The sequence below is a fragment of the Furipterus horrens genome, unplaced genomic scaffold (genome assembly GCF_987537825.1).
Source record: "Furipterus horrens unplaced genomic scaffold, mFurHor1.1.pri manual_scaffold_10, whole genome shotgun sequence".
Classification (NCBI taxonomy): domain Eukaryota; kingdom Metazoa; phylum Chordata; class Mammalia; order Chiroptera; family Furipteridae; genus Furipterus; species Furipterus horrens.
Genome location: NW_028327180.1, coordinates 20,344,027 through 20,359,213, shown reverse-complemented (window position 1 = coordinate 20,359,213; position 15,187 = coordinate 20,344,027). Strand labels below are relative to the sequence as shown.

Genomic DNA, 15,187 nt, shown 5'->3' with positions numbered 1-15,187 from the left:
TTAAGATTCTTAATCACATTTTTATTATATCAAATCACTGCAAAATCACCATACTATTTACCATGGAACAGAAAATATTGATAGTTAATTAAAAGTGGTTAAATGTTGTCCCCTGAACTAAAATGTAAAAATAGTATAGCAAACCTTGAATTTAATTTGAGCTCAAAATATTAGGATATTGCATCATTAACTTTTCAAACTTTTTCCTACTGAAGATAAAACATTCAGATATTTTCTATTTTTCCAAATTCAGTGTGAGAATACTACAAATGTGTTAAAGTTTTCTTATAGACTCCTTCTTTGAACCTGAATCTGTACACTTATGCAGAAAGATTGTTTAGAACAGGTAATATGATGTTTAAAAACACATTTAAAAAAAAGAATAAGATGCTCTTCAAACAGATAATAAGATTATTCCATCTTGGATTTGGGGATCAGAGAGGAATAACTCCAAACATGGATATATATTAAGCAAATCACAGCTTATCAAGTTTTTGAAGTATATCCCTGAGAGGAAAAAAGAACATCATCAGATGCCTGTAGGCTATAACTACCACTTCTCTCTGCGTCGCATACATCTCTGGTGTTTATAGTTTCGTATTTGTTAAAACTCAACTACTTTCTTCTACCTTCAAGCGACCACACTTTTAATGCTGGTATTCAATCCACCAAGCTGATATTTACTTTAATGCGTATTTTCTATATTCTTTTACCTTCTATTCAATTTTGCATTTGTTCTAAGAATAAGTTTCCCAAAGCCAGAGCTCTTTTAGCCACCTACTAATGACTTTAAATCAGGAACATCTTTTATCTGGAAGTCCAGTATCATCTGTCCAAGTGCTTTGCCCTGTTGAACAAAACAAACAGAAAAGTTCTGAGTGTGAAAAGAATTCTATTACAGTTATTAATGTTAATGTCACACATTTTTAAAAATAGTGATTTCTATATAAATAATTTGGGTAAATAAGACTTTCTTTGATAAAGTGACAATAAAGTTCAAAAACAGATACTAAGGAAACACAGTTACAAGTAAAATATATTACTAGTAGATGAATTCTATGTGAAGAACAAAATTTAAAAAGCTTAAAGTGTACAAAGGACATACAGTTCCCAAAACAGAAACCCTTGATGTTTATATGGGAGTGTACTACTTACAAGAAAATAATAGAAAATAATTTAAGGGCATAATAAGAACCACATACAGAGCAAAATAGACAAACATCAAAGTAAACTGAACATATAAAGGAACTGAAGTATCTCTTTTCTGCTAGTGATCCACCATAAAACTATAAGTATTTTAATTTCATCAATGATGCCAAGAGGCTCTTGGCTTAGACAAGATGCATGGCTGAAGATGTGAATCGTTTTTATCAACTTTACAAAATTTTCCTTTATCCCACAGCTACTGTATAGCTTAGGATGGCTTCATGAGGTTCAGATGAAATAACAGGCAATATTTAAGGCTAAGGGACACAGTGAAACGACTTAAGTTACTGATTTCAGTTCCTTTCTAGGATGACCCAGATACATTCAATCCAATTCCATAGAATCTGGCTTCAGCTGGTTCTGGACCAGAACAGTAAGATAATAATTTTCTTTACTTCAAATAATGGCTCTCTTTAATGCATAGAATGTCAAATACTCTTTAGCTTCAAGATTAGGTTATATATGAACTATTTTCTTAAAAGTCAAGTTACTAAGTGTTCTCTCTTGCTATATGATCTTCAGATCCTCTGAAGTCACACTTCTTAAAATGAAGATACTGATGTTTTACTAAGAAGTTATCCCAAAAGACTGTACTTCTATTTTCTTCCCCATTCTGAACTGAGAGCTCTGAAGGATGGGTGTATATGTTGTTTCACAGAATGTTGTTGATACAGGCCGACGTCCACAAACATGAGAAACAGACACAAGAGAGAAACGGCCGAGGGTTAGATGCTTACCTGTGGGTCGCTTCTCAGGGAGGCAGTGCCCCCACCACCGAGGGAATTTTTCAGAACGAAGTTTAATGCATATATTCCTGGCAATTCATATCTACAGAATTAAGAAGAGAAAGGTGAATTATAACAAAATTTACCAAATATAAGAACTGCTAAAGAAAGTATCTACCTCCCAAAGAAACCCACAAGTCGGTCTTATGACAGCCATAAAAAAAATTAAGGTAGAAAATTCAGATTTAAATATAAATATAAATAAATATTTTACTCAATGTAGTGAGTGAAACACCAAGGCCATACTCACCCAGAATATCTTTATTCGAAAAAGAAAAGCCCTTGGTAGATGAGAAGAGGAAGGCAATTTTTTGTTTTAACTTTTAATTTTGGCATAGCTACAAACTTCCAGAACACTTGCAAAAATTGTATAAAAAATTCCCATATATTCTTCACCTAGATTTTCCAAATCTTGCTTTATCCTTTTCATCTGTACTTCTTTCTCTTTTTCTCCGTGTACACACACACACCTTTCTTCTTGAACTGTCTGAGATATTTTGTGGTAAGTTGCAGATACGATGGCCTGTAACCCCTAAGTTCTTCAAAATGTTTCCCAAAAGTAAAGACATTCTCTTACATATCAGCACAATTACCAAAGTCAGAAACTTAGCATTGCTACCACCCCCTAATCTACAGATTTGTTTAGATTTTGTCAGTTGTCCCAGTAATGCTTGTTATAGCAAAAGAAAAGTCCAATTCATGCGTTGCAGCCAGCTGTTAGGTTTGGCTTGTCTCCTTTAGGACAATTCCTCAGTCGCTTTCTTTCATGGCTCTGACATTTTTGAGAAATGCACTCCTGCTATTTATAGCATCTCCACCCATGTATGTTTGGTGTTTCCTCATGATTAGAGTCAAGTTTTGCATTTACGGCAGGAATGCCACAGAGTGATGATGTTTTCCCTTCATATCAGTAGGCACGTGATGCTGACTTGTCCCATTACTAGCGATAAAGAGAAATGCAGACAATGTCTGGCATCTGGGGCCTGAGAATGCCACCAACTCGGCTGTGGTGTTGCTAGGAGATATGCTGACATGCACAACTAGGCGCTGGCATTCTGTTTCCCAGAATATGAACTATTTCCCAGAACATCACTATTAGTTAAAGCCCCCTCTCCATCATGATGTGTGAACACAGACAAAGCAATGAACATTGTCTTCATCACACAAATGGCCAAACATCCCTCTTTCCTGGCTAATACAGGGTGGAACAAAAGCAGGTTTATAGTAGTTTGCATGGAAAATAATATAATAATTGATAAAAGTAATAATACCAGAATAAACTCTGTTTCACATACTCACAACTGTAAACCTACTTTTGCCCCACCCTTGTATGAATGTCTGTGGCTTCTTTACCAATCACAGCTCTAGCTTCACTCTGGTCTCCCTTCCTTCTATATAAGATTTAATAAGATCCCCAATGACAGAATTACACCTGCTTCCTGGCAGTGCCTAATCCAAAACCACTTCATTAACAAATGCATCCAGATCATGAGGTACCTCTGGACAAAGAAAATTCCTGCAAAGACTGATTAACAGCTACTCACCCATCCATTCCTTGTCATTTACTGTACCATAAACAGACAACACAAGGGTACAAAATACGCCTTGCGAAGGTTAAAGTTAATCCCAACCTTTTGCCACTCTCTATTTTCCCATGTCAGAAATTTTCTTTGAAAACTATAAACAGGAATAATAAACTCAAGCTCCAGAGATGGTTGGGGTCTCTCTTCACTCCTGAGGAGAGTCCACCACTCTGTCTGTGCAGCAGCCTTTCCTGCTCTTCCTTTGGTCAAACCAAGGACCCTCTTGGCTAAGGGGCACAAGAGTCTCCACTGGGACTCTTCCTTCGGGCATCACATCCAGAATTATTTAAGTTAAAGATTAGAAAAACGGGAAGAGTTGCAAAGTAGTGTTAGCTAAACAGTGGTCTGTGGGCAGGCAGCATCTACAGAGTTAAGAGCTGGTCAGAATTGCAAATTTATAATCCTCATCTGGCTCCAAAGGAACCCCTGTGGGTGGGACTCTGCAACCCTCCTGGTGACTGATGCAAACTCAGGTTTCTTCAGTGCTGCTCTAAAAGGCTTTTGTTGGGAAAGGTGTACTCCACATACTCATCAGAAAAGGTCAGTCTTCATCCTTCTCAAGATTGCTAATCTGAATAGCACTCTGATGGGCTGACTACTTCTGGACCCAAACTGGTACTGCATGCCATTCCTTGCAAGCGTTGCTTGCCAAGTCCAAGTCCATTAGACTTTCTGGCTGATAGTCCCCCCCACCCCCAACCCACCAACCAACACCAGCACCACCAAAAATGAGCAGCTCAGGCCTGGGAGTGCTGACCACTCACCCTGAATTCTTACTGCCCAGCAAAGACTGCCAGCTGATTTTAAGAAAGGTGAAATTACTGAAAAAAAAATGACATAAAGAGGAGAAAAAAGTGACAGGAAAAGTAAAAACGGTGACAGAAGTAGGGAAATAGGTCAGAAAAAAAACAAAAGAATAAGAAGTATGAACATGTGAATAGAAAGAGAGGAGATCACATCTAAAGGCAGAATTAAGTTCAATGAGAAGGGAAAGAAGAGGAGTTTGGAGGTGACGTGTAAGGCTGTTGCTGCAAGGGTGAGATGAGGGAGCACGTGCAAAGTGCTACAGTGTTTGGCAAATGAGGAGCACTGCTCAAGGGCTCTGTATGGCCGTGATTGCAGTGAGGAAAAGCAAAGCGAAAGAGCAAGAAGCAAGAAACCACATTAGCTACGCACATCCCAGGGGTAACACAGGCGCAGCCCTTCCTAAAGAAAGGCAATAAACTGGGTAACTTCTATAATCTTCCACAATTAATGGTTATAACGCAACTGGTATGTTACATGGCGGTGTGCACACACACCCATAATAAAGTATATGTATATAAATTAACTAGAAAATGTCTGTGGTATTTACTCCCTTTTTATTTTTCAAATTGAATAGGTACTTTTATTGGCACATCTAGGCCATTTCAAAAAGTCACCTTGAAGTTACACTAAGAATAATTTTTAAAATAAGTATTTATAGAGTAGCATTGCTGCTAACAATTCTTGTCGTAAAATGTAACATACTTTAAATTTGACAAAAGCTCATAAAAATAGAAAAATCCTCCGTGTTGGCTGACTTAGCATTCCTAAACAAATGGGGTGCCTTCTTAATTACTTCCCTTACTGTGCTGAGCTTGGTTTCAGTATTCGTTAGAGATCAGACTTCAGCAAAATTTCCTGTTAGTTTTGGCTAAGATAGTATTGGTGAACTATATAGAAAAATAGAACAAATCAATTGATTATAGTCTGGAAAGTATGAAATGAAAACACAAGGAAGAAAAGTATTTACATAGAATCTAGCACTGGAAACAACAGATGATTAGAATAAATCTCAGAGTCGTCGTCGTCGGCAGCCATCCGTCTCGAGAGACGATGGTGTAGCTTCTCAAGAGTCCATCTGCACCGCCGAGAATGGCCGTGCAGTCCAACTCGGGAGTGACACGGTATCTTTCTCCTCCCGTGTTGATGATGCTGGAGTGTCCTCTCCAGTGAAGCTGAAGCTACAGAGCCTGGGCAGGGTGATATGAAGGGTCTGCTGTTGCCCATGCAGCAGACCCCCCATCTCTTCGCAGCTGAAGGGTCCAAGGGAAAGACGGAGTCAATACAGCTTGGCTTCAGGTGCGCCGCAGGAGTTGCCGGTGTTGACTACAATGTCAAACCGCCTTAGGGACTCCGGCTCCGGATTTTCTGTCGGGGTTTTCTCCCTTAGCCTTTCCCCTGAAGAGGTATGCCGCAAGGCAGTGGAGGTTTTTTGGAGTCAGAGTTTTCCTTCTCAGAGTACACTAGTGAAATTCTACTGTCTCCTTGGCCAGTGTCGGTAATGACTGGCACCATATGGCTGTGCTCAAAGCAACCAGAAACATGTTTACACTTACTTTCTTAGTGCAGTTACCAGCTGGCCCCAAGTAAAGAATGTGATTTTTCTCCAATTTTACTTATCCAGAAAATAAAAATCTTAAATTTAAATGTATTATAGCTTTCATGATTTCATCTTGTTTGAGCACACTTAGAAAATGATGCTCTACAAAGAAAAATCCCAAGTCCTTTAGGAATTGATCTGAGCATTAAATCATTCAAAAATATTCAAAAAGATGCTTTATGAGGTATTCCCTAGAACTGTTGCCAGTACTAAGATTGGATTATGGTGAGTTTATCAGGAAGAATGCCAAACCATGCTCTTGGTTTTCAAGACAACTTCAGCTCTGTATGTGTGTTTGTGTGTGTGTGTGCGTGCGCAGTGAGGGAGGTGGGTGGGTGGTAGTGTTGCTGATCAGAAGGTAAGCCGCGTGGTATCCACATGTTTCTCTGGTTAATAAAATTAAAAAATTGAACTTCTAGATCTACATGTTCCCTAGGGTTTGGTTCTCACATATGGATTCCATGATTATCCAAACACTGACAATGACCCGAGTATTTTCAAATCACTCTGAAGTGATGTTTAAATTCAACACCCCATGCTGTTGATGCTAGTTAGTTCAAATGATTAGGGCAAGTTCTCAATGAGTACAAAGTTGGAATGGGACAGTGTCATTGGTTTTTCAGTCCCTACAGCAAATGACTAATCCCAGCACATCCTACAAATAACAAAAGGAGCTTAAATGAAAGGGTGGGAATGAACTGGTTGATAGGATTCTATCAACACCCTTAGAGATCAATATATACATCTGCTTAAGTATGGGTGGATTTAGGTGGGCGCACATCTATAACTGGGCCCTACTTACTCAAGATGAAACTTCATTCAATGCTGAATATTTAAGGAACTATGACATCCTTAGAAAATCTATTTTATTATTTTATGCAAATGCTGAATTTTCACTGAAACAAATTGAAAAGTAATAGCATCCTAAATGGGGGCAAAAGTAAGTTTACATGAAACACAGTTTATTCTTGCATTATTTATTTATTAATTATTGTATTATTTTTCAATACAAACAACTGCAAACCTACTTTTACCCCACCCAGAATGATCAGCCCTATGAGTTAGGTAGTAGAAGAAGTAAAAGGATGAGAAGTTATACACAGAGAGTTTTAAAGTCAAAATCCTGGGCACGAACTATTTCTGAATAACAATGAGAGCATGCCCTGTCCTTGTTCATGAATTGCAGAAGGAAAGTTAAGAGGGTTGTTAAAACTGAAGGAAAGAAACCCTGAGTTCAGCATCTTTGATGGGTTACTAGCATAATGAATCCTTTCACCAGTGGCGGGTAAAGTAGTGCAAAGGGCACCTATGATGCAAATGTGGAAATCATCAAAGAATCTGAGAGTACCCCCGAGGCTAGCAGTGAGCATGGCTGGAGGATGGTCAAAGGCACTGATTTAAATATCAAAAGAGAAAAGCTACAGAAGATATTGGAACCTCAGGGAAATCTCTGAAGACCTCTGACTAAAAATGTAGATTCTCAAGTACCACTCAAGACTTATTTAACTTGAATCCTAAATATTGGGCCCTGGACATGGTTTTTACCAGACTCCTCTGATATTTGTTAAGCTAGTTCTGGGGAGCTTCTGGGCTAGAAAATCTAGCGTTGAGAAAGGATGATATAAGCTGACTGTATCAACCAGTATTCGTCGGCAGCCGTCCGTCTCGAGAGACGGTGGTGTAGCTTCTTAAGAGTCTATCTGCACCGCCGAGAATGGCTGTGCAGTCCGACTCGGGAGTGATACGGTATCTGTCTCCTCCCGTGTTGAATCGACATCTTGCGATGACGCTGGAGTGTCCTCTCCAGTGAAGCTGAAGCTACAGAGCCTGGGCAGGGTGATATGGAGGGTCTGCTGTTGCCCATGCAGCAGACCCCCCCTCTCTTCGCAGCTGAAGGGTCCAAGGGAAAGACGGAGTCAATACAGCTTGGCTTCAGGTGCGCTGCAGGAGTTGCCGGTGTTGACTACAACGTCAAACCGCCTTAGGGACTCCGGCTCTGGATTTTCTGTCGGGGTTTACTCCCTTAGCCTTTCCCCTGAAGAGGTATGCCGCAAGGCAGCGGAGGTTTTTTGGAGTCAGAGTTTTCCTTCTCTGATGTGCCCTGACTGGAAGATCGAACCAGCGACACTTAGCTCGCAGGCCAACGCTCAATCCACTGAGCCAAACCAGCCAGGGCTATCAACCAGTATTCAGTTGCAGATAATAGAACCCTAGCTATGTTAAGCAGAAAAGTCTATAACTGAGCGACTTAGGTACATATAAAAATTGTTGTAAGAGCCTAAAGGGTGGTATCTACGTGAGCGTTCAAAAATGACTTTCAGCGATTTTCAGCTGGTGCGCTGCAAGAATTTTTAAAATATGCAATGCGTCGCTATTTAGTCAGGGGCACTGACCTCTTCTTCCTTAGATTGTCAAATAAAAAAAAAATGACAACAGCCAACACAATAGTCATCCAGTGTGAATGAATCAAAATTAAACCTATTTTTGTCAGATCGGCAAAATTTTGCTGTGCTGCAGAATTTCAGTAATTAGTTTACGGGTGCCGTTAAGGTGAAAAAGGTTGAAAATTGCTGCACCATACAATTGACCCACCAGTAGGTGGCACTGCTACGAAAACATTCAAGAAGGTGAGGCTTTCAGAAGCCCCCACCAGAACAGGTAGTTGCAGGAACTTACCCCTTTAGCTGTGATTCAGAGATTGCCAAACTACTCCCTGAACTGTTGGCTCCAAGAACACACCACTTTAGTTAAAATTCAGCGATCAAGAAGCTAGCACTCTACCCGTTAGCTCTAGAACCCCAACGCACCTACTCCATCTGTAAAGGAAAAGCAGATGTCCTGTGCCTTGCTTCTCAGCACCTACAGAGCTGCTGAATGTTGAGCTCTCTTCTGCTACTGATAAAACACACACCCCAGAACTCCATTGTCTCAACTGTCATGCAGACTTGACCACATAGAAGCATCTGAATGACAGAATCCAATTCATGTCCAGAAACCTAGCTGCAGGAAAGCCTAAGAGTTTATTTTTAGCTTTCCAATGTCTCCGGCATCAGAAGACAAACTAGGAACAGAACAGATGCTGGGTGCCAATTCGCCATCACCGCCACAAGCATTTACTAAGTGGCGTGCTGACATGGAGTGTGTCGGGTGCCCCAGTCCACAGTCATCTGCTTCTCCTTCTCCGCAGTAAAACATTTCATTTACAAGTCTGGACTTTCTTCCTGCAGTTTTCTGGAATCTACATTCACTGAGTAGAACTTGCATGGATCATCAGAACCCAGCTGGTTCTGGGGTTCTGGGTTATTCTTTTGGTCTCAGCAGACATCTGGATTGAACAGTGCTGGGCGCAAGACATACAGCGCTGCTGCAGTCCCTCCGGTTCCCATAGACACAGCGAGGGGGACCAAGCTTGGATGCTTCTTGGCCTGACTCCCGAGGATCTGGCGGAGCATGGTTGCTGCAGAGGCCCCGGAAACAGAGAAAAATAAAACCGCCCCACCCAGGAGCAGGGAGGTGCTTGGGGCACCAAAGATGAGCAAACATCCAAAATCATCCTTTCCTAAAGTATCTTTATTTAATTACATAACTTCACAAATGACATTCACAACATATGTGAAAAATTAGTTGGATGAATCCACCCACATAAAAATATAACTTAAAAAGTAAAACTTTAGGAACTAAGACATCTTAACATAATCCTGATAATTCTCACACTTAAATAAAATTTTCTAATCTCTCCTCCAAAAGCTTTACCTTCCATTCTCAAAAAGTCATTCTAATACTAAGCAAAGAAAATGGAGCCCAAATAACACAATTTAATAATTCAAAGTATTTTAAACACCTCTCCCCAGAATCTCTAAAAAAAACTAGTTACATTTAATAATTTCCTTCACTAAAGATATCTTTATTGAAAAGGATTTTCATTACTGATAACTAGCTTATAAATTGATACAAAAATCTATGAAAAAGTGATCCAAGGGTCACAAATATTTATTGAGCATCTACTATGGCTTACCTTCAGTGCTTAGTGTCAGGAAGGAAAGAATGTAAGGATGGAATTGAGGAAGAACAAAACATACTCCCTGTCTTTCAAGGAGATGATAGTGCCAGGAAGTCCATACAACTTTAATACAAGATAGAGACAAATACACGCCAGAGCAAAGAAGGCAATTAAGAGTAAAAGGTAGAGATCGTTTCTGCCTAGGCGGATAAAGGATGGTTCACAGGAGAAGGATCATTTGAGCCAGGATTTGTTAGGACAGAAATGAGTATTTGGTTGTGAAAAGACAGATGGGAAGAAAGGCAGATTGTTTCAAAGAGTGCAATTTGAGGCATGCTGTTGGGAAAGCACATGCTGTATCCTGGGGCTGGGCAAGTCCAAGCTCTTCAGTGTGGCAAAGAGGCTGTCCATGTTCTGACCAAGGCCCCCATCCTCACTACTTCCCTATTTCCCACTTGAAAATTCCCTCTGTTCCTTGAGCTTGGAATTCCCTTTCTCTCATTCCCTTCTCCCCGCTGAACCACCTCTCCACCTCCATCTCAGCAAATTGACACCGATTGGTTCTTCATGACTCAACTGCAGTCTCCCCCACTTCTGCTTCCAGCTGCTCCCGCCCCCTGCCCCATGCACAAGAGGCTGGGGTTTGGGGCTTACCCTCTGTGCTCCCCTAGGACCAGGTGGCCCTCATCACTCAGTAATGGAATTGACTGTTCATTTTCTCTCTCCCTCCCTGGGGCTTGTTCACTGTTGTTTTCCCAGTTTTATCATAGCCCCTGAAATACAGTACATACACAATAAATATTTGCTGGTAGTTGACTGAATGGCAGAAATGACCTAGCTTGACTTAAGTGTGGGGTGTGTGATAAAAGAAATAAACCAAGAAAGATAAGATCATAAATGGCACAAATGCCCTGTGTAGCAGTCTTTACTGCTGTTGGTGAAATATTTCTAGTTCTATTCCCTTCTGGGCATGATACGATTGCACTTCTTACGATGGGATGAGGTCAAATGACTATATCAAGCCACTATGTTTTAAGCAGAAGTGATACATTTCATTTCCTGGTCAAAGTATTGAATTGTCAGTGCAAGTCACTCCAGAGCTCTCTCTTCTGTCAGCTTGAGTCCCCGAGCCACTCAATATGAGCAGTCTCCTTGCTCCCATGTGATGGACACATGACATGAGCAAGAAATAAACACTTATTTTAATCCACTGAGATTTGTAAATTGTTTATTAATGCATAACGTCTAAAAAGTTTATTCTGTAAGTCATTGGGAAGCATTAAGAATTTATTCTATCAGAGCTAGGTTTCAGGTAAACTAGTCTGAGCATTCTTTTTAATGACAGATTTGGCAAAAAAGATGAGCTGCAGTCAGGAAAAGCAATTATGATGTTATTATATTAGGCTGTGTCTGTATTTCCCAAATTTATGCTCTGTGGACCTCTCATTAAGGACATGTAAGTTGATATAGCACCAGAAAAATGCTTCCATAGTAAAATAAATCTGGAAAACTCCATATAATATATATTGGCTTTTTAAAAAGATGTCTGCAATATAGTTAAGCCAATAAAAGGTTTGGAGAGGGCACTAAGTAAAAGTAGATTCTTAATTTCATCTGATCTAGTATCTATCACCAAAACTCATTTGCACCTGAAGAGCTATTTATTTGTTTGTTTAGCGTACCCTCTATGAACGTCTAGGAGACTGCTTGAGAGCAGACTGAGAGATACTTGTCTAAGTGACAGCATTTAGTACCATGGTGACAGTGGAAGTAAAATAAAAAGAAATATTTAAAATCTTTGCAGGACACTTACCAGATTGGTGACTCATTCGATTTAGTGACCACAGAAGGATCCAAGAAGATTGAGGTTTGCAACTTGATAAGCAGGAAAATGGTAGTCATGGACATTAAGAGGGAAGAATATAGAAAGTGCTGGTTTGGGAAGAAGACAAATGTACTAAAAAAATATCTGCTTAGTATCAAGCACTGTGTTAGGCACTGGGCCACGGATATGAAAGAATCTCTATTTTCGCCCTGGCTGGAGTGGCTCAGTGGATTGAGCACCAGTCTGTGAACCAAAGTGTCACTGGTTTGATTCCCTGTCAGGGCACGTGCCTGGGCTGCAGTCCAGGTCCCCAGTTGGGGGTGTGTGAGATGCAACCGCACATTAATATTTCTTTCCCTCTCTTTCTCCTTCCTCTCCCCTCTGTCTAAAAATAAATAAATAAAATCATTTAAAAAAAAAAAAGAAAGAAAGACGCTCTATTTCTAAAAAGTTTCAAGTCATCAATTTCTTTATTATCTAATTAACATTTTTAAGGCACTAGATACTAGGGCAAAAATGAAATAAGGATCCACCCTGTCTTGAAGGAATTCTCAGGCCAGTGTAAAAATGATCACCAAACTCAACATGCTTAAAAGAAACACACCAAAATGTTTTGAATTTTATTTTGTTAAAATTAGGGGGTGGCAGTGGAGCATCGAGGTGGAATGATCTACCAGGCAGCTGGCAGTCTGGCCTGGAGTTCAAGAGATGGGTTATGGTTAGCTATGTTTACAGACTTGAAGAGCATTCACTGAGCTGAGAAGACAGCTAAGGACTCTGAGTGGAGGACGGCAACACTTGAATCCATGAGATGGAAAGAGGATGAGGAAAAGGAGCCCCCAAATGGAACAGCCTGGACATATGCAGATAGGGAAATACTAAAACAAAATGCAGGGAAAGGAAGAAGTTCATATGGTGTGACTGGCCCTAATCTTCTTGGGAATATCAAGAGGCTAACTGAAGCAAAAGGAGGAGGAATACTGTGTTTTTTCTTTGTTTTTGTTTTTAAGATTTTATTTTTTGAAGAGAGGGGAAAGCAGAGAAAGAGGGAGAGAAACATCACTCTGTGATTGCCTCTTATGTGCCCGCAACCCAGGCATGTGCCCTGACTGGGAATTAAACCGGCAACCCTTTGGTTCACAGGCCAGTACTCAATCCACTGAGCCACTCCAGCCAGGGCAGGAATGATCTTTAATAAGGGGTTTATCAAGGATCCAATTTTGCAGAGAAATGCAAGGAATGTGAAGAGTGAGTAGGCTGGCAGCTGGTCACTAAAGGGGACGGTTTATGAAATTTTTGGAGCCAGTAGATGGTAAAGAAGTAGAGGCAATGAATGCATTAAATGGTTTATAGACACTGGGCCCAACACTCAAGACATGAAACAAAATGTTAATTTGAGGAACTAAATAGTAGGTTTAAGAGTTTTTGTTTTTATTTGATATTCAGGGATAGAAAAACTCAAGTGCTTTCGTATGAGGAAGAAGAGACTGGCAAAACTTTAAAGATGTAAGAGGCACAGCTGGGGATGGGATGGGACAGGATGGGATGGGATGGGGTAGGATGGGACCAAAACCTCAGTGTATTGTTGTTATCCCTGGAAAGGAGATGAAAGATGTCTTTCTCTGAGAGGGAAGGAGAATAGGGTGGGTACAGATACAGAACTGTACGGGGAAGAGGGAGCAAATTTGAGTAAGTTTTTCCTGAATGATATGAAGAGTCTGAGAAAACAAGAATATAAAATTGTGGCAGGAACTCAGCAGTGTTGAGAAGAGTAGGAAGAGTGTTGGGACAGTTACCAGTGGGAATGCAACTGGGAGTCAACTAAAGATGACTTCAAGTATTGCCAATCATGGGAGTATGGGCATTTTGTGCAGGGTAATTCTTGGTTTTGCAGGACTATCCTGTGCATTGTAGGAAATTTAGCATCACTGGCTCCTGTCCACGCAGTGCCCATACTGCTATCCATCTATGTTATAACCAGAAAACACCCCCACTAATTTCCAAGTGTCCGGGGTTGAGAATCACTTAGCTGACATTAGGTGGGTTAACATTACAGCAGAGTCAAATCACACTCATAATAGATGGCCTTCCCCAGTAACATTTAGGAACCTAAGATCAGAATTCAGTAGTTTTAAAAGATTTAATAAGGAGACAGTAAAAGAAGTGTTCCTAGATTTCACCCACCATCAACTGAGAATATTTATATCATCCCCAACCTGCCTCAAGAGATCTGTTTCCAGTAAGAGCAATTGCTAAATACAAATATAGTTGCACAGGAGATTAATTATTGCCAAATCAGACATTTTTATAGGCTATGGATGTCTAAACCCTGATCCACAGCATGGTTTTATAAGCCTGGCCCTTTTCCCAAGATGTGGGGGTGAGAGGGCCCAGAGTTAAAGCTGTAGAAGGAGGCTAAAGTAAATCAGAGGACTTGGTCTCAAAGGGAGCCCCTGCTGAGGACTCCAGGCAGAGCACTGCTATCCCACACAAACATGGTTTTGGTAGTTTGAAAATACAGCTGATGATTTACCCCCAATAAATCAGAAATACTGACATAGTGGCAGAGCTGTCTATGGAAGACTTGTGTATCTGCCTGGACAGAGAAAAGGTCTCAGTTAAATATAGCCTCTACTTGAAATAAACTTACAGGAACTGGTATTTAGTACTATCTCAGAGCCAGACCTCAGCTTCTGCTTATCTGGCTGTTTCGTGTTCCTTAAAAAATTCCCAATATCCTTTGCTAACTCATCTGATCATGACCGTAATTTTCCCTAAGCCTGTCCTGTATGGCTAAGGGAACCTGTCAATAGCTTCACTCTATTTTGATCCAAGTCTACTGGGTCATAGCTCTCAATTAAGCTTTGCCCCAGTGAGTCTTCAGTTGCAACCCCAGCCTATTTCAAACTTGCTCTCCTCACTAGAAACACTGAGAGTGATCTACTTGGTACTGTCCCTGCCGGTCTTCCCCAGACTCTTGCAGAAGCCTTCTAACTGCAATGCCCTGCCTTCTAGTCTCCTCTATCAAAGTGTCATAGCACTTTCCACTCCTATAGCTATTGACTTGACATTTCCAAACATCTAAAATAGGTGAAGGCATTTCAAAAAGTGCACCTACAGTGTGAAAAGTGTCTAAGACCTTTGGGGTGAAGGAGTGCCAAAACCAATGTAGAACCTCAATGTTACTTTCAGTCAGGCATAAAATACTAATGAACTATAAAAGAGGAAATATGCAATGTGTTTTAAGCACCTTCTTTTAAAAAATATTTTGTACACAAGTTTTTTATTTACTGTGCCACATTCATAATATACCCCTTTGAACCAAGTGCAAACATATTTTTTTTTAACTTTTTTAAAGCAGGTCCTTAAGACGATATTCTAAAA

The 15,187-nt window shown here is 40.3% G+C and overlaps 1 protein-coding gene and 1 pseudogene across 2 annotated transcripts in view; both read right to left on the bottom strand.

Moving 5' to 3' along the window:
• LOC149999331 (uncharacterized) overlaps positions 1 to 15,187 on the bottom strand; it is a 72,430-nt gene continuing 57,243 nt past the window's right edge. The window contains exons 19-20 of one of the 2 annotated variants that reach the window (XM_090288976.1): positions 1,944 to 2,034; positions 1 to 847 (exon numbers count right to left, since the gene is read on the bottom strand). In XM_090288976.1, the coding sequence (XP_090145102.1) occupies positions 770 to 847; positions 1,944 to 2,034 (169 nt within the window). In that variant the 3' untranslated portion in view covers positions 1 to 769. Of the gene's footprint in view, positions 848 to 1,943; positions 2,035 to 15,187 lie in introns of those variants that run through there. The other variant, XM_090288977.1, reaches the window with a different exon arrangement.
• LOC149999332 (cytochrome c oxidase subunit FA4 pseudogene) lies at positions 9,167 to 9,430 on the bottom strand (annotated as a pseudogene).